The sequence below is a fragment of the Vipera ursinii genome (genome assembly GCF_947247035.1).
Source record: "Vipera ursinii genome assembly, chromosome: Z".
Taxonomy (NCBI): domain Eukaryota; kingdom Metazoa; phylum Chordata; class Lepidosauria; order Squamata; family Viperidae; genus Vipera; species Vipera ursinii.
The window spans coordinates 75,866,494-75,889,760 of NC_139517.1; the positions used below are offsets into that span (position 1 = coordinate 75,866,494).

Here is a 23,267-nt window from a genome sequence, read left to right on the forward strand (position 1 = left end):
GAATATGCAAAATAATATCACAGAAGGGCTTTAAATTATTCTTTATTTTTGAAGCTAAGTTACATTTCTGCCACCCTCCCTATTTACAGAAAAGATGAATATACTGGCTGCTTGCTGGAACAATTACCACAAGAAAAAAGCAACATATTTATTCACTCTTTAAAGTGGTACATATGAATTTATGCTTCGGTTTGCCTTTGTTGTTGTTTTTAAATGAGTTGCAAAGTGGCCACAGAATTATAGTAAGATTCTACATGCATGCAGTCTAACTAATCACTTTCTATCCCTTCATATTTTTTATTCTTCATCCATACAGAATCATACTTAAAAGAAATTATTGTGGAACTAAAGATATTTCATGGAGGCTTGGGCCTCCTAAAAACTATCAATCTAAATGCAGAGAGGTAGAGTGGTAAATTTCCCACTTTAGCCTAGTCTGACAGTTCCAAAGTTTTATTGTCTATTTCAAAAACTATTACCAATATCCCACTAAATGTAATTTTGCATGTTTCAAAGCTTTTAGTTTTATTGACTGTATTGTCCTAATAGATGTTTTACTATATCAAATTAGCCTAATACTGGTACAGACTATGGATACTGGGATGAATGTACTAATCGGAGTCACTTGCAGAGAATTTTTCTCTTCAGAAATGTTCAGAAAACACATATTTCTGTTTATATGCACTAGCACACAAATTCACAGCATATTGTTCACACAAATTTGTGCAAATACATTTTTGTTTGAAAATCAGTATCTTAAGTTTCCCTTAAGGAAAACAAATCTAAATACTGCTAGTACTGTAAGCTTCAAGCCATTCTACGAAATGAATCCCAATAGGACAAACTCTTTATATTTCTGTTATTGCATTGCATTTGTTACCTGTGGGGATATCTGGAACAGTTTCAGAGAGAGATTTGTCATCATAGATGCACAGTGGGTTTAAAAAGAATCTGCAGACTGAGATGAAATGTCTTTTAAACACTGTTTTTTCTTCTTAAATGTACAATATGAAATGCACATTTTGTTAAGTATCATACCAGCTTCTCCAAAGGGAAGCACATTTTTCTCTGGTGAATCCTATAACTTTTATTATGTTATATTCTCCTCTTTAAAAAAGAGGGTGGGGGGAAATCATATATTTAGTATGAATTCTGTTTTTCTGATTTTTGGCAGTCTGACCTAAAATCTTAGCCCAATGCAAGGCTAAAGTTAGGTCCCTATTTTTATGTTTAATAACATCTATAATTAGCCAGAAGACGTTGGAGTGCAATTTACATTAGAAGAAAGGAAAAGTGAACAATAGGTTTTTTTTTCCTCCCTCTGAGTGAAAAACTACAAAAATGTCAGTGGTGCAAATCCAGGGCTTTTTTCCTCATAGAACGCTCAGAACGGAGTTCCGGCACCTTTTTTGGATGGAACCTTGTAGGGTAAGCAAGGCAGGTTGTATGACATGTGTGAGTTCCGGCACCTTTTTCTTTTACAAAAAAAGCACTGTACAAATCAACATAGATTTTCAGGAATTCCTATCAAAACTTATTGGGATTTATTCCTACTGAACACAGTGGGTCCATAGAATGACCTGGATAACTTTCTTATACTGGACTTACAAAAGAGATGTGTTAAAGTTGTGAAGAACTTTGTGGGAAGGGAAAAAATGACAAGAAATCAAATTCCAGGACTTTATATGAGAGGATTCAGGGTCAAGATTATTAAAAGTAAAGGGAATATATCTGATCAAAGCTAAAATAGATATATTGTTATTCCTCATAATCCTTAATAAATTTTTGCTGGCCAGGGCTGAATTATGAGGCTTTAAACATTTGCATATATGAGATGAGATACGGGGAAAAAGAGATCACGAGTTCCAAGGATTAAAGCACAGAATTAATTCAAGTCCAGTAGTAAGTAAGCAAGATGCCAAAGCTTCTTACACATTATAATTTTAGGTTCAGTGGATGGCTGGTACATGGTGGAAATAAGGCTTGGATAATTTTTCATTACTTTTCTTAAATTGTTTCAAGCCTGAAGGAATGCAGAAATCATAGTAGTCTTGCAGGTAACATCACAAGGGTGTGTAGAACTGGTTTTTTTTATTTTCCTTTCAAGGCCCAGTGGACATAGGCAATCCAAACCTGTATTTTACTTTAGGGAACAGAATGCCAGGATTTAAATCAATGTTGTAATATAAATAGCAATAATTCTGCTCTCAAAACTTCCCTTTTACTGCTGAATTTTTCAAATATAAGTTATTCAGCCAACCATTTATACATATGGCTCAATGGCAGAGTGCATATCCAATCTCTGGAATCCCTACTGTAATGTGATGCTGCAGGATAGAAAAGTCTTGTGACTAAAATCCTGAATTCCAGCTGCCAGCCAGAATAGGCAATACTAGGGCAGAAAGACAGTACCCTAATCTGATCAGAGTTATCAAAGTTATGTTTACTGCATAAAAATCTGTAGGAAATCCCCAGGCGGTGATGATTACAGGAAACTGTATGGCAGGAAATTGAGAAAGCCTTCATCTTCCCATTGGATTGAGTGAGAAAATAGTGCTGCACAAGAGTTACTGTCCTGAAACAGATATCATTTATATCAGTGGATTTGTCTATTTAAATGATGAGGATCTGGAGCTGGTATTCTCCCTTTTATCAGCCAGGTCCCATTGCTAAATCTGCAGATTAAACTTTACCAATGCTACAAAGTATATGGCAAAAATATTTCAGGGAAGCATTTCTGTAAATATCTTTATTGTAAATGAGAGTGAAGACTAGATCTGCATTTTTCATTCTATTTTGTTCTATTCATGCAAAGTCCTTGCTTAACTTTCATTTGTTCAGTGACCACTCTAAGTTATGATGGATTAAACAAATAGATTTTTGACAGGTAGTGTTGGCTGCTGCAGCACTCCATGGTCATATGAACAACTTCAGGCCAACTTGGGCTAGCTTGTATTTACAGCTAGCTCTGCCACCTAGTCCTGCTTGCCATTATGCCCACTGCACCACATGCTACTACTATAGCATCTTGAACCTTACTTCTCACTACATTCTTTAGCAATGGGAAAAATAGGAGCAGGAAGGAGCTTTAGATATGTTCACTACCTTGAATTATTTATAAAAATAATAAAGGTTGGGTTAAAAAAATAATTTATTTTTTTTAAATCTATTTGCATATGTGCAATTCTGCTTTCTCATGTATTTGAGATGCAATTATTTGCAGGTAAAAGTTTTTGCAGACTCACTTCATCCTATGAAAAAATAAAATGGATTCTACTCACTTAGAATAAGACTGGAAGTTCTGCAGTGCAGGGAAGTTGAATCTCATTTGAATTTGTATGCCATGTCAGTTGGTGAGTGCATGGAAACTATTGATTCTATCTGTGCCTTTGACAGGGACAAATGCTAAACATGGATTACGCTGTAAGGCATGCAAACTGAGCATTCACCACAAATGTGCAGAGAGCACTGGACAGCAACGGTGCATGGGCAAATTGGTAAGCCACTATAACTTTTGAATAAACCTGCAAATAAGGCTCAGTAAGAGATATTGGTCCAACAGATCCTTCCAACCTTCCTGATTTAACTGAGTTAAAGAAATATACTCGCATTATTAAAAGAAATCATTCCCAGTTTCTTTATGTTTACGTAGCATGTGTGCCTATAGGCAAAGATAATATGTATTTTGTACATTCCTTTTTCTGCAAGGACTGTATTGCTGACTTCTACAATCTTCTGGGTCCCTCTTGCTGTGCCTTTGACTATTTCCATTCTTTCCTTAGCTTGCAAGCAATGGCAAGACTGAAGAAGTGAAGTAGTATGCTCTTCTTGTCTTACACTCTGCTTTTCGACAGTTTGCAGATCTCCAAATCCACAAATTTGTGAAAGGGAAAATAAGCAGGCAGTAAACCAAGTAGGAGGATCAATTGAGGCTTCCATGACCAAGGGCCACCCACATTCTGGACAGTGCCCTAGGTTCAGCAGCAAAGCAAATTTGGTTTCCTGGTTTCCTTCTGAATCAGAGCTATTAGTCCTATGAGTTCCTCTCCAGGAAGGCTTCATCTCAGCTTCTCTGAATTAATCTTTTCTCAGTGTTGCTCTACAAATGCAGATTACTTTCATGGTTGTGGGGGGGAAATGCAGCTGCTGTAAGAGTTAGAGCAGATGCTAAGTGAATGGGCTCTGATATGCCTTTTTGCCTTCAAGTTTAAATGTGTGCACCTATTGTTTTTAGTTCTCCTAGTATCATGTCTTCGTTTCCTTTCTATTTCTTTCTAGCCCAAAGGTTTTCGCCGTTACTACAGCAGTCCCCTTCTCATTCAGGAGCAGTTTGGCTGCATCAAAGAAGTCATGCCAATTGGTAAACTCCAATTAAATTTCTGCTTTTTATTGTTTCTCTTTTTCTATTCTATGAACCTTGATGTTCAGTGGCCCATATAAACTTTTATATATTTTCATTGAAGATACTCATTTTCCTTCCTGGGGTTGTGCAAATCTTGTTGAAGAGGGAAACTTCAAGAAAGGAAAAAACACACCAAACATCAACACTAATTATGTTACATAAAGTTCATAAACCTGAAAATTCCCATTGCAAAGCACAAGGTTTGAGGACTGTTAACAGCATAAACAGAAGTGGGATGTGATTCCAAGTTTTTTTTTTCTTTAAAAGTCACAGGGATGAGAGATCCTAATGGGGAATTGAGGTCTATAGTCTGATCATATTAAAGTACAGTTGCATTTGATTAGTTGGTCTAGACAACTAAAAGTAAAAAAAATAAGTAGAAGTAGATGAATTGTCCATATCTAGCAAAAATAAAAGCAATTAGGCAATTACAATTCAACCAAGTAGCTTCCTGGCTGAATTATAGTTAGAACTTCTGAATTCTAGCCTGAACCTCTTAACTATCTTACTAGGCTGTCTTGTCTTGGAGCATTTCTCCACATCCTCTGCAGTGTGGTTCCCTCCTGTCCTCAGTTTCTGCTGTTACTATTGGGGGACTAAGGAGCAGGAAGATTATTCTGCCCAGAATTTCCCACTTACTCCCAACAAGAGCACAGACTCCCCTTCACTGATTTGATTTCACATACCATCAATGGAGCAACAATGGCATGAAGCAACAATGGCAGCAGCATGCAGCAGATTAGCTGGTTGGCTCTTTGCTGTCTCATTGCTGCCATGGATTCAAAAGGCCAGTAATGGCAGGCCAAAAAGGAGAGGCAAGTATTATGCTGTTGAGCGGTGGTAGAAATTACCAGCAGAAATAGGAATCTTTTGAAATACTTTCTGCAAAACCTCTATTCAGGAAGAGAGAGAGAGGGAATGTCGGCTGCTAGATGAACCTCTGTTCTCTTCAACAATCAAAGGAGAAATGTCTGTGGTGGCACAGAAACTTGCAGTAAGATGGGAAGAGTTCTGCTGCAGTGGTCCAAGAGTAGCCCTATTAATCTCTCAGGTTCCTCGCCATTCAGCATAGAATCTTTGCGTAAGCGAACTTGCTCCATTTTCTTCTGCAACCTTTTTGATCTAGTCATAAAACAGGATAGCTCTGGTGTGACAACATGTTTTCCACAAACAATAAGCAGTTGATCAAGCATGTTGGATGGTGTCCTGGGGGCTTTGTTCTAAGATCTAACCCTTTGCCAAACATTGCTGCTGTTATTCTTACTGTTTATTGCACAGTCAGTCAGATATTTACACAGGATTTGGCATTTTCATCCACTTACCGAGTCCTTCCTAAGAACCTGGGATGGAAAGATATGGATATTTGATGGTGTTAAAGGTATTGTCACAGGATGTTTTACTGTTCCAAGTAAAACTGCCTTTTGCAATTGATCGGTGGCGATTTTATCAATGCTGATAGTGTTCAAGTGGTGCTCCAATTATTTGGAGATTGCATCCAATGAGCCAATTATTATTGGTCCTACCTTTGTTTTCTTTTTCCACAGTTGTTCTTTTTCTATTTATAGATTTTGTGTTTTGTTGCCTTCTCCAGTTGTTTCTCTTCCTTTCTACCATCTCCATGTACTGCCATGTCCACTAGTCAGACTTCGTTGTCTTTCTTATTGACAATTAAGAAATGTGGCAGGTACTGGTCTGATTGAATTCTAAAATTTCAGAGCAACTTCTTCATTTTCTATTACTTTGTCTAATTTATGGTTCCACAAGTTCTTCTTTCAGGCAGGTGTTTTTCTTGCAAATATTCCAATGCACCATTGTTGCTACCTTGTCATGCTGTCACTTGCAGTCAGTTTATATTATTATGGTACATGATAATTTTCACGGTATATAGAAAGAACTTGTTCTGCCTTATCTCTCAAATGTACCAATGTTTTGTTTTTCTCCCCTCAGCCTGTGGCAATAAAGTTGACCCTGTGTATGAAACACTTCGCTTTGGAACTTCTTTGGCGCAGAAAACCAAGAAAGGCAGTACTGGAAGTAGCTCGGACTCTCCCAAAAGGAATTCTGTAATTATATCATTTCTTTCTCTCTCCTTTAAAAACTTTCATAATAGGAGCTGGGCTTTTTTATGCCATTTCCTCAATTTTATAATCAACATTTCTATTTTAATATATTGGAAGGGAAAGAACAGCAGATCAAAGAGAGGGCTAAGAATATAAATATTAGAGATAAAGATAGAAGGAGTAGAAATGAGAAAAAAGTAAAGTATTGAAGGTTTTGAACTAAAGGACTGTTCAAAGACTATATAGAAATATGGGGAAAATTAAAGAAGATGAAGGGTTAAAAGAAGATAGTTGCTGAAATATACAGGACACCAAATAAAACAAAAACAGGCAAATCATTTAAAGTTAAAGTTTAAAATCTTGAGCTGTCTGGGACTGACACAGTGGGAAAAACATCACTTTCCACAAAAAAGCCCAAACTATAGACTTTTCTGAAGCAAATTCCATCTTATTCACAGTCAAATCTATCTGGCATGTCAGAGTAAGCAAGCAAACAAAAATATTTTCAATTCTTGTAAGAGAGAGAGAAGCAAAAATAGAACTGTTGAGAAACCCGATTTATTCTTTGAGCTAGAATAATAACTAATAATAACTAATAACCTCACCAGAAAAACAGCCAGAATTATTTCTGATAATTATGGAGCAGCCAATAATTTTATAAATGTTTTCATCTACAAATGCACAAAATATCATACATATAGGATTGCAAATATTTGAAAAGCACAGGAAGAGATACCTACAGCATGGTGCTCTCAGCTTGTTATTATCATGCAAAAAGGTTGCTTTTGCAATAGTCTTTGAAGAGACCATACGATCTTTAGGGCATCATCTCTTCCGTTCTCTATTAGTATCAGTAGTTCTTAACACAAGAAATGGGACACCTTGTTTTCAATTACAATTTCAGGAGGAAAGCAATAACAAGATTAGATTATTTAAATATTTATTCTAATTGTTATAATTAGAATCTCTATTTTGCAATAATAACTTCAATTTACCTTTTTGTAACGAATGCCAGTCCTGCATACTATATTGGTGTTCTTTAGGATTCCCAACAATTCTCTACATAAGAGAAGATTTACAGTATGATCAGCTCAGAGCAAAACTGGGTAATTCTTTGGGCTCTGCTTTCCAAATATATCATATTTTTCAATCTATTTGAACCAAATAAAAGTATCCTTGCCAAGCACTAAAATAAAAAAATTATTTAGCTCCATGTTTGTAGAGATAGGCAACCTAGCATCCTTTAGATGCCCCAAACTCTCATCTTCTTTGTTTTCATCTAACTACAATATAGCTGATGAAATTCATAGCATGGTTTTTAAACCTACTCTGATAACATAAGGAGTAGTAGTAGTAGTAGTAGTAGTAGTAATATAAGGCATGATTTTCATTCAGAAGCCTTCCATTTCCTGCTTCCCTAATTAGATAAAGTTCCTCTTTTACACAATTTATGCATTGGAAAGCAGCTACCAGTCAATCCTGACAACATTCACTAAAGATATAGTAATATATTGTTCCTAAGCAAGAGCTGACTAAAACACTATTTAGACAGAAAACAGTAGTAAGGTGTAGTCTTACATCTTCTATGCAATATCTGCTCTTCTGTAATTACCATTGTTAAAGCTGTTCCAAACAATTAATCCTCACAGAGGATTTTAGATCTCTTGAAAGCTTATTTTCCTATTAAAATCTATATACTACTAAAACTCTCATCCTCATAATGTAAAATTGGTGAAACAGCACATCATAAGACAACACCTTTTGAACTAAGGTGTATCATATGAACTAATCTAAAGGATGCATCCAAAATCTGGGACTCATAACTCCTATGAAATTGAAATTTGGCAAATTTTGTAAAACATTTTATGTTATAAAAATGATTATGAAATGGTTTATGACATAATACAAAATGCCATAAAACAGTTCCTGTGCTGATGTTTGATTGTGCTATACAATTCAAATATGGACTATGCATCCATCTATGCATGTATCTCTGAATTGTTAAGAATGTTTTAAGTATAGTAGAAGTTCTACCACTGTTGAAGACACTGGGAAATCGGGTAAGGAAATATCTCTGAAATAATAATTTAAGAGGTCATGGTTTGTCTAGTGATGTATCAAACCCAATCACTGCCATATTTCATAAACAGAAGACTATTTTTTTCTAATGTTTTGCTCCCTTTCTTTGACTTCTGCAATTCATTCATGATCAGAATCTCCTAAGTGTATTCCATGCCAAATGAGTAAAGAGTTCTCTTAAATAATAAATTACTACTCAAGCACAAAAAAAAAACTTGAACATAATGTCAGCTTGCCTTGAAATTTTGATCAGATGGAGAGTGGGTGTAGGTTTCTAATGCCAACACATTGTGGGATTTACTTTTTATCAAGTCAGGCTGTGAAATACCAGGTGACGCATGAAATGTATAGTTTTTAGTACTACAATCATTTTGGGGGGAAAAACACATGAACTTCAGTTTATTAAAACTTGGAATTTGGAAGTACAGTATATTTAATTAGTTGATTGATTATGTTATTTTTTACATTCTTTCAGATAGTTTATGGCATAAATCTGATTCAATTTTTCCTGCTTTCTCCTCATAACAATGTTGTGCAATAGATAAAAACTAAAAAAGAATTAGTGGTCCATCAATGAATAGGTAATTTTAAAAAATATAGCATACATATATTTGAGTTACTTATAGATCACCTCCATCAAGACTCAAGGCAAATCACAACTCAGTAAATCATAAAATCATGATGACTTCACACCATTATAGTGTCTTTTAATATAACGTATATCAACAATCCACAATCATAAACCAACATAGCAAGACATCCATTAGGCAGCTATTCCCATTTAAGAGACACCTTATAACCCTAAACTCTGTGGAAAAAGACTGTCTTGACTGCCTTTCTAAAGAACCTACCTTGACTGTCCTACTTCTGTTCCATTATTTGAATTAGAAACCCATTAATTATAAACAAATATTATAATCCATTAAAAGAATAGGATCATGTTTGCCTGCCAGTTTTTGTAAACATTTTAAAAACATAAGTAAACTTTATTTTTATCTATCTTAATAAATGTATTGTTATTACAATTATTATCAAATTTAATTTCTGCCCATCTTACAGTTCAAAGCAAAATATTTTATTTCATGAGATATCATAGATCATTATCCAATACATCTCATATGTCTTATATTTTATGTATTATATTCATATGTATTATATGAATGTATTATATTTTATGCATTTGATAGACAAGGGAATTCCAAACAGATTTATTTGCTTTCTATAACTAAGTCATTATCAATCATAATACACACACAGACACACACACACACACACAGACACACAGACAGACAGACACAGACACACAGACACAGACACAGACAGACAGACAGACAGACAGACAGACATACATACATACATACATACATACATACATACATATATATATATATATATATATATATATATATATATATATATCTTTAATTAAGCTAAAAATACAAATCCCGCGCATATTAGTATTAAAGCAGAATGCTCAAACACCGCCTCTCCAGCAATTTTTCTCTGACAACATTGGCAGTTGGCCAACGAAAGCTCAGTAGATTAAACTGTTTTGTTTTTTACTTCATCCCGATGTTCGAGTGTTGTGTTTTAATATATATATCCATGTTGGCTTCTGGATATAACTGTTTGCTTCTAGGTGTACACAGATCTGTTGCTTCATTATCTTTTCCATGATCTTTCCAGATATTGATGTCAGGCTGATTGGTCTCTAGTTTCCTGAATCTGTTTTTCTTTCTCTTTTCTGAAGATGGAAACCACACCAACATTTTTCTAGGCTTCTGGTAGTTCCCAGGTACTCCAGGATCTTTGAAAAATATGATTCAATGCAGTGGTGGGATTCAAATGTGTGAACAACCAGTTCTCTGTGTGGATGCTGCTTCTGGAAGTTCATTCTGGGCCTGGGCAACAAAAAAAGTAGTTCTGCCGAAGTGGTGCAAAGTGGCTGAATCCCACCACTGGTTCAATGGTTCTGAGATCACATCTGCTGGCTCCTTCAGAACTCTGGCATGTAATCCATCAGATCCTGGTGATTTGGACTCATCTACAGTGGATAAATGTTCTCTTATCATTTTCTTGCTTATTTTAGTTTGAATCCCTAGTCTATCTTTTATGTTTTATTTTTTGGTAGGTTGGACTATTTTTTTCTTTTTGTGTGAAAACAGATGCAAAGAAAACATTAAGCAATTCTGCTTTCTCCCTGCTACCCCTCACTTTCTTACCATCTTTTCCTACTAGTGAACCGATTGTTTCCTTGACTTTTTTCCTTATTTTTTATATGTTGAAAGAAACTTTTATTATTATTATTTCTGACATTTGTTGCAAGTATTATTTAATTCTGAGCCTAGCTTTCCTGACTTCATCTTTGCAGATTGGGCTGTATGCTGGTATTCTACCTTAATTATATGTCCCTCTTTTCATTTTTTTTATACAGGTAGTCCTCGAGTTACGAGTGCAATGGAGCCTGCCCATTCCACTCATAACTCAAACTCATGGAGTGAATCTCGTACCTCAAACGAGATCACTCCCTTGCTCATTAAAATGCACACGGCTCGTTAAGCGAACATGAGGTATCTGAGGGTGGGGAAGGCCATGGAGGGCCTAGTGATGGAAGAGGTCCCCAAGGTATTCCCGACCCACTAAGATACTGCATGCTTCCCCCATCCTTCCTGCCATGCTGGACTCACCTGGAAAAGATCTGTCTCCTCTCTTCCACAGTTCCTGCTGCTACCTGGATCTGAGGCTGGGGGATGCTTCTGCAGTCTTCCCATGGCCTGATCCAAGCTCCAGAGGCCTTTTCTAGGCCACTGTCACCTAGATTTGAGGCTCTGGGATGGTTCTGCACCCCCCTGCGGCTTGATTGGGCCTGTAAAAGGACTCCAGAGCCGATTGGGCTGCAGGGGGGGTGCGGAAGCATTCACCGGCCACAGATCCAGGCAGCAGCAGCCTGGAAAAGACTTCTGGAGCCCGAATTGGGCAGTGAGGGGGGCACAGAAGCATTCACTGACCACAGATCTGGGCAGCAGCAGCCTGGAAAAGGCCTCCAGAGCCTCGATCAGGATGTGGGGGGGGGCACAGAAGCGTTCACTGGCCTCAGATCCAGGCGGCTGCAGTGGCCTGAAAAGGCCTCCAGAGCCCAGATCAGGCTGTGGGAAGGACACAGAAGTGTTTCCTGGCCTCAGATCCATGCTGCAATGGCCTGGAAAAGGCCTCTAGAGCCCCAATCCAGCCTCCAGAGACACATGAAAGCTTCCCCTGCTTTAGTTCATTCTCTATTGCAGAGAACAAAGGCCTAAAGTACCATGAGATCACATGACATCAGTAGTGTGAGATCTCACCCCACTGATCTTGCGTGATCTTGCATTACTTTAGGCCTCCATTCTCTGAATGCATCAAAGGCCTGGAGCAGCCAAGAAAGCAAAGGATCTTGATCTTCACAGAGTGAGTATTGAAGGCCTAGTTCCTACAGAGACCCAGTGTTGGGGTGGGAAGGGAGGGAATAACCAGGGTGAATGTTGCAGATCCATTGCAGTCACTCATAAGGGTGAACAACTGCTGTGGTGGTGCAATATTCGTAATTTTGGGACTTGCTCATAAGCACTAGGGAGCGCTCATCATGTAACTTTGAACAACCGTTAAGTGAACGCTCATAACTCGGGGATTACCTATACTTATTCTTTTTTCTGTTAGTTTATCAGAGTTCTTTGTGCAACCATACTGATTTCTTCATGAATTTTTTATTTTTATTTTTCAATGGTATTGTGTTACACTCGGCTTTTATAATATTTTTCAATTTCCTAAAATTCTTGGTTGTTTTCCCCTTTAAGATTTTCATCGATAGAATCCTTGCCAAGCTTTCTCTGAGTTTGTTTAAATCAGCTCTTTGAAAGTCTAAGATGCTGGTTCGATTATATTCTATTACTGAATATAATCAGTATTATACTGAATTCTAATATGACATGGTCACTCTCCCCTAACGTTCCTGCAACTTCAACCCCCTCTTTCATTTCTTCTGTATTAGTAAGAATTAAGCCCAGTATAGCTGTCCCTCTAGTGTCTTCCTCAAACTTTGACAAATTTGTCAGCTAGGTTGGTCAGGAACCTGTTCAACCTCCCACTTGATGCAGAGTTTGTCTCCCAGTTGATGTCAGGTAGTTAAAGTCCCCCCTTATTACTGTGGTGTATTTCTTACATATATTTGTTAACTGATTAGCAAAAGGTTCATCTATTTCTTCTGCTTGGTTGGGTGGCTTGTATTCATTATGTCATTCTTTTTTCTTTTTATATTAACCCATATATGTTCTAGGAGGCTTTTATCCGTGGTTTTATGCATTTCTGTAGAAATGTAGTGATCTCCTACATATAATTCAACTTTGCCTCCTCTTTTGTTACATCTGTTTCTTTTGAACAGTTTATCTCTTTCCATCAGTACTTTCCAGTTGTGAGTTTCAGTCCCACCAAGTTTCAGTAATGGCAATAATATCTTACTTGCCCTCATATATTAGTACTTCAAGCTCTCCCTGTTTGTTCCCCAATCCTTAAGCATTAGTGTATAGGCATCTGAGTCCTTTATGGCTGACCTACATCTCCTAATTTGTATCTGACTTTCTCTTTTTTCCCCCAACACTCTCTACCTCGTTTGATTTGTTGTATTGGTGTTTATGTTTGGAATTAGGACCTAAAGATCCTAAAGATTGGTCACTGTCCCCTCCCCCGCCCAGTTTTAGTTTAAAGCTCTTTGGATAAGCTGAGCCAGTCATTTTCCAAATACATTCTTCCAGATTCTTGTGAGGTGCTGGCTTCCCCATTGTCTTTCTCCCTGCAGTCTTCCCACAAGTAAAGTAAATGGAGAAACCAGTAGGAATTTAGGAAGGAAGGAAGGAAGGAAGGAAGGAAGGAAGGAAGGAAGGAAGGAAGGAAGGAAGGAAGGAAGGTTTCTGATACTCTTTGCTAGTTTCCCACAAGGAAACTCACTGGGGAAGGCAGCAAGGAATCAGAAGTCTCTCCCACTCCCTCTGCTTGTCATTCTGTAGTTCTACTCAACCTGTGGTCATTCTGCTTTTCTGTTTCAGTAAGAAATGTCTCTGAAAGGATGGCCCTGCAAATCACAAGTTGTCTAGTCATTCATCAAATTTTTCATAGCCAGGGATGTCAGGCATGACCTCTTAAAGGAATGTCAGGCATGACCATGAAATAAAACCCGAGGGGCAGGGGGGAGAACAGTATTGTGTAAATGAAGAGATGGATTATGTCACTTCATAGTTAACTGAATTCATAATTAGTTGGAGCAGAATAGACTAAATTCTTTATTAAGCTATTTGATTCTAAATAGGCTTTAGTAAATTTGCTTTAACTATAACTGCATCTGTAACCAACCCTCATACTGAATTCTAACAATGCATCTTTTTAGCTTCAACCTAAGTAACTGTAGAGAGATAAGTATTGCATACAAGGAAATACAATGTCTTCCTCTTACATTAAATAGCTATGCTGATTAGGGAATTGTATGAGTTGGCCCTTAGTATATTGAATTATATCTATATTTGGGAAGGGCTGATCTAACCTCTAAAAAAACTTACTACTCTTTCTTCTCCAGTCTAAATAAGAAAACATGTTTGCACTCCATTTAACATCTAGGACATCAACTTATACTATACATATTGCTATACTTCAATCAAGGATCTAAACTGCCTCTGGAGAATATAGTAGAAGCAGCACTGAAGCTCCATTCTAATTCCCATATTCTCACTACCATCATCAAATTGTTGGCACATGTTTGATCTCAATTTTCTTCATCTTGTCACCAGTTTTCACTGTGCTGCCTTTTTCTCTATTGCAGACATCAGATCTGGCAGAAGTTCCTGAAGAAAGAGACAGCCTAGGAAATATGTTTGACATAAATAGGCAACGCAGCAATAGTGGTGAGTGCAAGCTATCAGTTATAGCTAACACAGAGATTATGTCATAAAGTCTTGAAGTACAAACCCTGTTCAGGGATTAATGTCAAAAGGTGCAAGCAGATATTGAGGAGGCAGCTATTTACTCTCTATTGCTTCCCAGGGTTTATAATAATTTATGGTGTGATTTCTTGTAGACTGCCAGCAAATCATAAAAAATGCAGTAAATATTTCTTAGCATATTTAACATTCATGTTTTCCATATTTAAAAAAATCTATTATCTGTGAGATATGCACAGTTTCACATAGTGCAGGAACAAACCTCATCAGAATAGTAACAATTTATTTGATCATTACTTGATTAGATTACTGTTGTCTTGTCAGAAGATCAGCATAAAATATTATACTCCAAAGCTCCACCAAAATATTCCTCTTGGCAGTTATAAAATTTCCCATGCTGTCTGCAAGCTATGATAACACCAAAACTTTTATGTTGTGATCCCAAGGATTCTAATACAGAGCACAAAAACATTAAGTGTGTTGAAGGGTACATGTGGGTATTAAATGATTTAAAGTTTGAATGTATTTATTTATTCATTCATTCATTCCATTTCTTTTTTTTAAGTTTTATTGATTTTCTAGTTTTACAATGTATTTAAAAAGCAACGTGGTGGCTGGGTTAATCAATAATTCCATACAAGTTTCTTTAGTACAAATCTCAAACTACCACATTAAATATTTCTTTTTCCCTTAGTATTTACTGTCTTATGTTTAAGCTAATACAATTCTTCTTATATCAATTAAGTAAAAATAACATTGTTACATTTATCAATAGTTTTTAGCTTACACATATCCTAATTGCTTTAATATTCAATCTTTATAGACAATCAATATCCTGTAATTAGTTTTTCCCAATTTTTAGTTCCCCAACAATATTTAAATTTAACATTTAATATTTATAATTTCCAAGTTTTAGGTAACCAAAGTTTCCTTTACCACAATTCATCACAAAACCTAATGTTCAAGATACATGTCCTATCTATTTGAATATATTCTATTTCTCACCATCTTACATCATCTAGTTGATAATACAGTATAACATTCTTATTTTCTACTAATTTCCAAATGTCTTAAATTTAATGACCAAAATTTCCCTTATTTCAACATCAAATACTTCCTCTCTTTTTTTCTTAATATCTACTATCTCATATTTAAACTAATACAGTTCTTATTTTATCAGCTACATAAAGACATGTTTATTACATTTATCAAAAAAATAGCCTATATATATTTTAGCTACTTTTACAATCTTTATAAACAATATCCTATTTATTTGTTTCCCCCAATTTTTAATTTCCCACCAATATTCAAATTTAACTTTTGATATTTATACTTCCAAGTTTTAAATGATCAAATTTTATTTATCTCAATTCATAGCATAATCTAGTATTCAAAGTACACATCTTGTCTGAGTATATTCTATTTTAAATAATGACATAACATCCTCACTAATAAATCCAAACCCCAATTTTCTTCAGCCTTATTCTAGCTTTCTTTCTTTACCAACTTACCTTCCATGTCCATGCTTTTAAATCATCAACTATATCTCCCTCTGTTATTGTATATATTATTTGAAATAAAAGAGACCATCCAATCGCCATTCTTTTTGAAGGACTAACAAATCATCTCTCTATTATTCCATCTCTTTGTAGTTGTCCTGGAATATTTAACTTCCCTTCGGTCTGTTCTTCTTCTTGATCCTTAGATTTCTTATGGTTTATATAGAAAGTCTTCCTTTTTCAGTGTTACCAGTCCCTTTTGTGGGTTTTCCATTAACTGTGTTTGTTGATCCATTGAATCCTCTGTCATAGTTTGATTGTTCCACTTCTATTGTGTTCTGCATAGTTAATTCTTTAATTGTAGTCAAAATTAGGGTTTGAATATCTATGCTGACATCTTGTTCTTTTCTATAGCGTCTTATTTCATCAGAAGCTGTAAGAATAGTTTCATGAATTGCTTTCAACATAGAAAGAATCTGTTCCTGATCTTCATCCATATTCTCTTCGTAGTGTATTAAATTAAAAGCTTTACAATCGGGATGAAAATATTTTTGTCACTGGGTATGGAACACAGCTGATATTTGCCAAGGTTAAAGGAGTCTTACATCTAATCTGGGCTTCAAGCCAAGTCTCTTTTAGACAATAACAGGCTGTAGTATTAGATTTAGCCACAAGATGTCACCAATGCCATTTAAGGTTTTTTAAGTCCAAAATTTTTATAATTCTTTTTCCAATTTTACTTCTTTTTTGTATGTAAAAACCCAAATCTTCAATAGGGATAAGAAATCTTTTGGTTCCCAAATTTTAGAAACATATAAATCCAGTTAAAATAAGGTTATTCTTTCAACATTTTAAGCTCCCCTGGATAGTCAGTTGCTGCTGCTCTTAGAGGGTAGGATAGGATTTCCCTTCCCTCTCTCCACAGGGGAAAAAATACTTTGGGCAGCTTATACAGGTAAAAAAGATAGGATTGAAGAGAGGTTCAGATCTTACCCAGTCTCATCCATGCTGCTTTAGAAGTGCCTGGTAGTAAGTTTGACTTCGACTGTCTGCAGCCTAGTGACGGGCCATATTTCTATGGCCAGTCTTTCATCTGCCAGTTTGGAGGGCTGCCCCAGATCAAGTGGAAGGGCTACCACCCTCCCGTGATCAGGTGGGGATCCCCTCCTTGCTTGTTGCCCCTACAAGGCAACTTTGGACCCTTTCCAGGGTCCCCCAGCAATGCGAAATTGAATGCGTAAGACAGAGCTCACCTTCCAGTGTCCACAGCGGCCATGATGGCAAACCGGAAGTCTCATTCATTCCATTTCTATAGCCACCAGTCTCAGTCAATAATTCTGGGTGGCTTACAATTAATTAAATATATTTATACATATATACATGTACACATATACATAAACACACAACACAAACACATACAGTATACGTATATAAATTTAAAATACTAAAAATCTTAAAAATATCCAGATTAAATAATATATAGGGGTAAAATGATTGGCCGCTTAGCAAGGCAGCCAGGAAAAGGGGTCCTTAACAAGAATGGGAGCCACTTTCTTAGGACCTTATGAAAGCCTAACAGGGTTGAGGACATTCTAATCACTGAAGGGAGGGTGTTCCATACAGGATGTTTCATAGAGTAGGGCCACTGTGGAAAAGCTCATCTTTTGGCCCCTGTCAGCTGGCACTCTGGCTGCATGCTCATTGCACTTGATTTGGTTGAACAGGTTGCCTTTGGAAAAAGGCAATGTCTCAAGTATCATGGTCCCAAGCCATGTCAGGCTTTAACTACCAGCACACTGAATTGTATCAAGAACACAGTAGTAATCAATGCAGGTCATCCAGGGATAGTGTTACGTGTACCATTTATATGGAACCATTTATTATCCACATAGCCACATTCTACACTATCTAAAGTTTCTGAATGGTCTTCAAAGGTAGCCCCATGTAGAGCATGTTACAATACTCTAGCCTATAGGTTACAAGGGCAGGGCTTCTCAGTCCAAGTATAGGTGCAACTGACACAGCTACCAGCTGCTTTTTGAACAAGAGCCGCAAGTCCAAGAGAGCCCCCAGATTGTGTTCCAGTTCTGTCTGGAGCAGTAAAACCCTATGAATGGAAGAACTTATCTCCAGGTGGCCCAAATATCCACATCAACTCCATCTTTCTAAGATTGAGCATGTTTTGCCCCATCCAGCCCCAGACACTGGGATCAGGATCTGTCAAATGGCCTAGAACAGAGATACAAAAACTGGGTGTCATCTGTGTATTGATGGTATAATGCCCCAAACTGACAAATCACCTCACCCAGAGGCCTCATGTTAAATAGAAGGGGAGAAAGAATTGAACTCCTGAGATACCCCATAAAGTAAAAGGGTCTCTCCTATGTCAACACTGACTGCAACTGTCGCCAGAGAAAGGAAGAGAGCACAGTACAGTGTTGCCCAGCCCCAATTTCCAGAACAAACCCAAATTAGGGATGGGTGGCACTGTATTGTGCTGGCTCTCCTCCTTTCTCCAGAGCCAGTTGCAGTCTGTGTTGACAGAGGGGGAGAGAGCCTGCTCGTGGTCCCCCTTTGTTGCCATGGAAGTTGTGATAGATGATTAAAAATCAAGTACATACATATTATAAGGCAGTTTTTAGGCTTTGCCTTGTTCTAACATGGAATATGGCATTATTGCCAAGGACCAAGCATTTATAGAACTTGAGGAAGAGATCGAATGATCCTTCTGAGACAAAGATATCCACTTCAGATTCCCAGGGAAGTGCCATTGTCTGGTGACAATTGATACTTGGTAAAAATTGATATTCACACATAAGCATTATCAGTTCCAGAAAAATAGTTAAACTTCTGAAAACAGAATTGTTGAATGTTGACAGTAATTAATATGTCATGTTGTTTGTGAGGAAGAAAAGTGAGGAAATATATATAACAGAACACCACCAGCATAGCTGACCTCCCCCTCCCCCCTCCAGCGTCATCTCCAACAGTCCAGCATGTAGCCAGGAGCCTCAGCTACTCAGAGGTCAGGCAGAGGGATTCCCAGGCAAAGGGGGATGCCCTGGTCATCAGGCAATGACATCAGCAACTTGCCTTCCAACCGCAGGCTCCCTCAGCTGTCTCCCTTTCCCTTCCCTGAAGTGGCAAGCCCACGGGGCTTGACAGTTAATCTAGCCATTTCTGCACAATCTAGTATTTTCTTTATTAATACTTCTTCAGTCGGTAAATTTTCATTTTTTCAGTATTGGGCATAGATAATTCTCGCTGCTGTTAATACATGTAATATTAAATAACTGCTTGTCATAGTTAGGACCTATCATTCCTAAATATTTTTACATTCTTTACATTTTTCCCATATTTTCCTCTTCAGTTAAAGAATAAGTGGGACTATTGAAAAAGTGAAGTTTTTAATACCAATAATAGAATCAAAGTTCATGGTTTTCAACCCTTTCTCTTTAAAAAATTTCACAGATTGAAATACAAGTATAGGACATTGGTGGTTTAACCCTTAGGAAGGGCATCTTAGTAGAAATGCAAGTTACAAATTCTTGCAGGCAAAGACAAAATGAAGTAAAAATATAATAGTAGTACAACTGGTGGTGTTCTTTGGCAGGTAGGCTCTTGATCCTAAAATATATTTTTCTCTCTGATTACAGTATTTACATATTCAGTAAATGGTGTGTTGGATTTTGGAGAAGAACCAAAGAAAATTAACTCTGCACTACAGGTGAATTTTTAGATATGATAATAGTATATTATATTTAATGTGAATATATAAATTAATAAATAAAATATACATATATATGTTAATAAATGATAATTTGCAGAATAGGCTTTTTGCTCCCTAAATATTATTTTTTAAAGTAAAACTTGGAATTGGACATGCATATATTGCTTCTATAGCTCCATTCCCAGACCTCTGAATCACAGGATTATAGGAAGGTAAATTATAATAATTATAATTATAATAATTCAGCTGAATATAGCTGCCTGCTAAGAATTTCCAGTTCTGTGAAGCTTTCAGGCAAATAGGTTTACAATTTCATTGCAAAACTTTTTAATTTGGGGTGAGAGATGGAGGGAAATGGCCAGAGCAAGGCCAAAATGCATATCCCAATCATTTTGTCTTAAAGCTTACCATTTAACCAGCCAAGTTAGTGACAAAACCTTTGTCATTTTTACTGCAGTCTTACAATGGAAGAAGTTGAAGCCTCCTGCTTTTGTAAAGATGAGTTTGTCTGCATCTGTTCATTATTTTAATACCTATTAGACTACACATAAGTGAGAAATTTTCACAGATCCAAAGATCTCTTTATCTTTTATCTTTGGCATTTGTCAAACTCAGTATTCATTACAACTTAGATGATTTACCTGGACTTTCTTTACTTGGACTTTTATAATAAAATATGTAGATAATAGTTCCACATTCAATTCAAGATTTAGCCAAGATATAGTCAAATCTGTGAACTGAATGGTTTAAAACATTTGCATTATGTAGAAATGGAGGATTTGGTTCAGCATACAGTTTTCAATAAACTCTAATTTTCACTTTCTGTACTAGCATGCAGAAAAATTGTTCCATTTTTTACTGTACATATATATTTCTTTGCTGGTAAATGCATGTATTAAGGAAAAGTATTCAGGAGAATACATATTTTAGAAAATGTATATTATATTTTGACACAGGTCTGGAAATAAATATGAATTTTCATTTTTAAATCACTACTTATGCAGAGAACTAATATGGACAGAAATAGACATAAATACATATTTGATGTGGAATAGTTCCAGTTCCCAATGGTTGAATGAGAACAACCATAAAAAGCCTTTTCTCCGTCTCTTAATATAAGCTACTGAGATCAAGAAAGCTTGAGAGAAAATAGAAATTGATTTGTCTATAAAGCCAGTTCTGATACTGGGAAAAAAATCTAAATTCTGTATGTAATCAAAAGCAATTTCTTTCCAAATTCTCCATTTACCTTCCTAGATCACTCTTTTGTATATGTCTTGTTTAGTGGATTTGGGATTGTATCAGTTCAGTAAATAATACAAATCTGTTGACCTAGCTATAATAGTAGCTTCTCAAACAGAGTTTGCTAGAGTTATTATCCATTGCTAAATATCCCTTCTCCAGCTTTTTAAATTTTATTTCAAAATAAGTTTAGACCCTGTCGGATACATTTCACCATTTATGGTCTACACTGAGTTAACAACAAAGAATAAAATAAGACCAAAATGGAGCCATTGGTCATGAGTACTCAACAAATCAAATATATTTCAAAATACCACCACAGTGTCTAAGGAAAAGCAACTATGATTTCCAATATGATGTTTTTTTGCAAAACTGGTAGTAATCTATTTTCCTCTTCTTTGCTCCCTCTCTTCTATAATCAAGGGATCTCTTAATAAAGATACAGTACAGATGAATACCTATGTTGCCTTGTACAAATTTGTACCACAGGAGCATGAAGATTTGGAAATGAGGTAATGCTAGTATACTCTGTATAGTTCATCTATGCATATTTTTATTTGTTTAATATACATATTTATACATTACATTGTCCACATTATCCATGCTTTAAAAAACATGTGAATTGATGCCACTGGAGACTGCATTTAGTTGTGATTGTCTTGTTTTGCTAATTTTATTAAAATCAAAACCAATAGTTTTTAATCCCATCAACACTGTATCACCTAAACATTACAGATAATTTTGTACAATTCTACCATGTAGTAGCAGAGTGAGCGCCTGTTACTCGTCCCAGCTTCTGCCAACCTAGCAGTTCGAAAGCACGTAAAAATGCAAGTAGAAAAATAGGGACCACTGCGGTGGGAAGGTAACAGCGTTCCGTGCGCCTTTGGCGTCTAGTCATGCCGGCCACATCACCACAGAGACGTCTTCGGACAAGCGCTGGCTCTTCGGCTTTGAAATGGAGATGAGCACCGGCCCCTAGAGTCAGAAACGACTAGCATGCATGTGCGGGGGAACATTTACCTTTACCATGTAGTCTGATGGATGAATATATGACAGAATGTACTGGTGCTTTTGTATATTAATAGAGACATATAAACTAATTGCATATTTCTGCTTTTTAATCATAGACCAGGAGATAGAATTACACTACTGGAGGATTCAAATGAAGATTGGTGGAAGGTACAATCAAAATAGCTTCAATAGTGTTGAAAATGGAAAAAGTGAATATTGTATTATACTTTTTTGGTCAATACTTGAGTATAAATTCATTTGTAACCGAATACTCCATTGTAGAACTATATTTTTTTCTAGCATAGTTCTTTGGTTAGCTACTCTTTTTCACAGTGAGAAAATAAACGTTCCTTCTGTTTCAGATTAAAATCCAAGACATAAAGCAGGGGAATGCAAATAAACCATCAAATTACCTGGTTATCTACATTAGAAATTGTCATTAATTATAGAACCAACCAAGTGCTCTCCAACTATACTGGATTATAACTTCCACTATCCTCAACCAGCATGCAAATCACTTGATGAATATTGATAAAGGGAATTGTAATCTACCATACTTAGAGAGCCAGTGTTGGGGAAGATGGGTTAGAGCATCTGACCAAGGCTAGAATGATTAAACTTCAAATTCCTCTGAACTTTAATGAAACTCAGTGGGTGACTGTAGACTCTGTGGGAACTGTTTTACAAAGCTAGCTATCTCAGTAGCTGAAGAGAAAGCAGAACATACTAACTTCAGGAAGTGACTGAAAAATAACATATACAAAATACGAACTTTGATACTATGTAATGATTGTCTTGTCACCATGTCTGTTCACAGGGAAAAATAGAAGATCGAACTGGTTTTTTTCCTGCTAATTTTGTTCAAAGATTACAAGATGAAAAAGTTTTCAAATGTATCAGAACATTTATTGGATGCAAGGAACAAGGACAGATAACTCTAAAAGAGAACCAAGTAAGTAAACTTAGAACTCTTTCCTCTATTTAAAAATTTTAAGGACCCAACTTAACCGTCCCATGAAATTCCATGGTTCATGACTCCCCCCCCCAAAAAAATTATGAAGATTGGAGATTCAAACCCATGGATAAAATAGTTAAAACAATCAGGGCTTTTTTCCTCATAGAATGCTCAGAATGGAGTTCCGGCACCTTTTTTGGATGGAACCTTGTAGGGTAGGCAAGGCAGGTTATGTGACATGTGGGAGTTCTGGCACCTTTTTCATTTACAAAAAAAGCACTGAACACAATTAATACAAAGCTGACTGAAAAAGAGATTATTAATACATG

At 36.4% G+C, this 23,267-nt stretch overlaps 1 protein-coding gene across 2 annotated transcripts in view; it reads left to right on the forward strand.

Annotated features, from left to right (window-relative positions):
• The window catches only part of STAC (SH3 and cysteine rich domain), a gene marked incomplete at its 5' end in the record, with an annotated part of 80,848 nt that overhangs the window by 47,576 nt on the left and 10,005 nt on the right, over positions 1 to 23,267 (forward strand). The window contains 8 exons of one of the 2 annotated variants that reach the window (XM_083378363.1): positions 3,397 to 3,497; positions 4,279 to 4,360; positions 6,350 to 6,465; positions 14,381 to 14,462; positions 19,654 to 19,724; positions 21,393 to 21,481; positions 22,100 to 22,151; positions 22,801 to 22,935. In XM_083378363.1, the coding sequence (XP_083234489.1) occupies positions 3,397 to 3,497; positions 4,279 to 4,360; positions 6,350 to 6,465; positions 14,381 to 14,462; positions 19,654 to 19,724; positions 21,393 to 21,481; positions 22,100 to 22,151; positions 22,801 to 22,935 (728 nt within the window). The remainder of the gene's footprint in view (positions 1 to 3,396; positions 3,498 to 4,278; positions 4,361 to 6,349; positions 6,466 to 14,380; positions 14,463 to 19,653; positions 19,725 to 21,392; positions 21,482 to 22,099; positions 22,152 to 22,800; positions 22,936 to 23,267) is intronic. The other variant, XM_083378364.1, reaches the window with a different exon arrangement.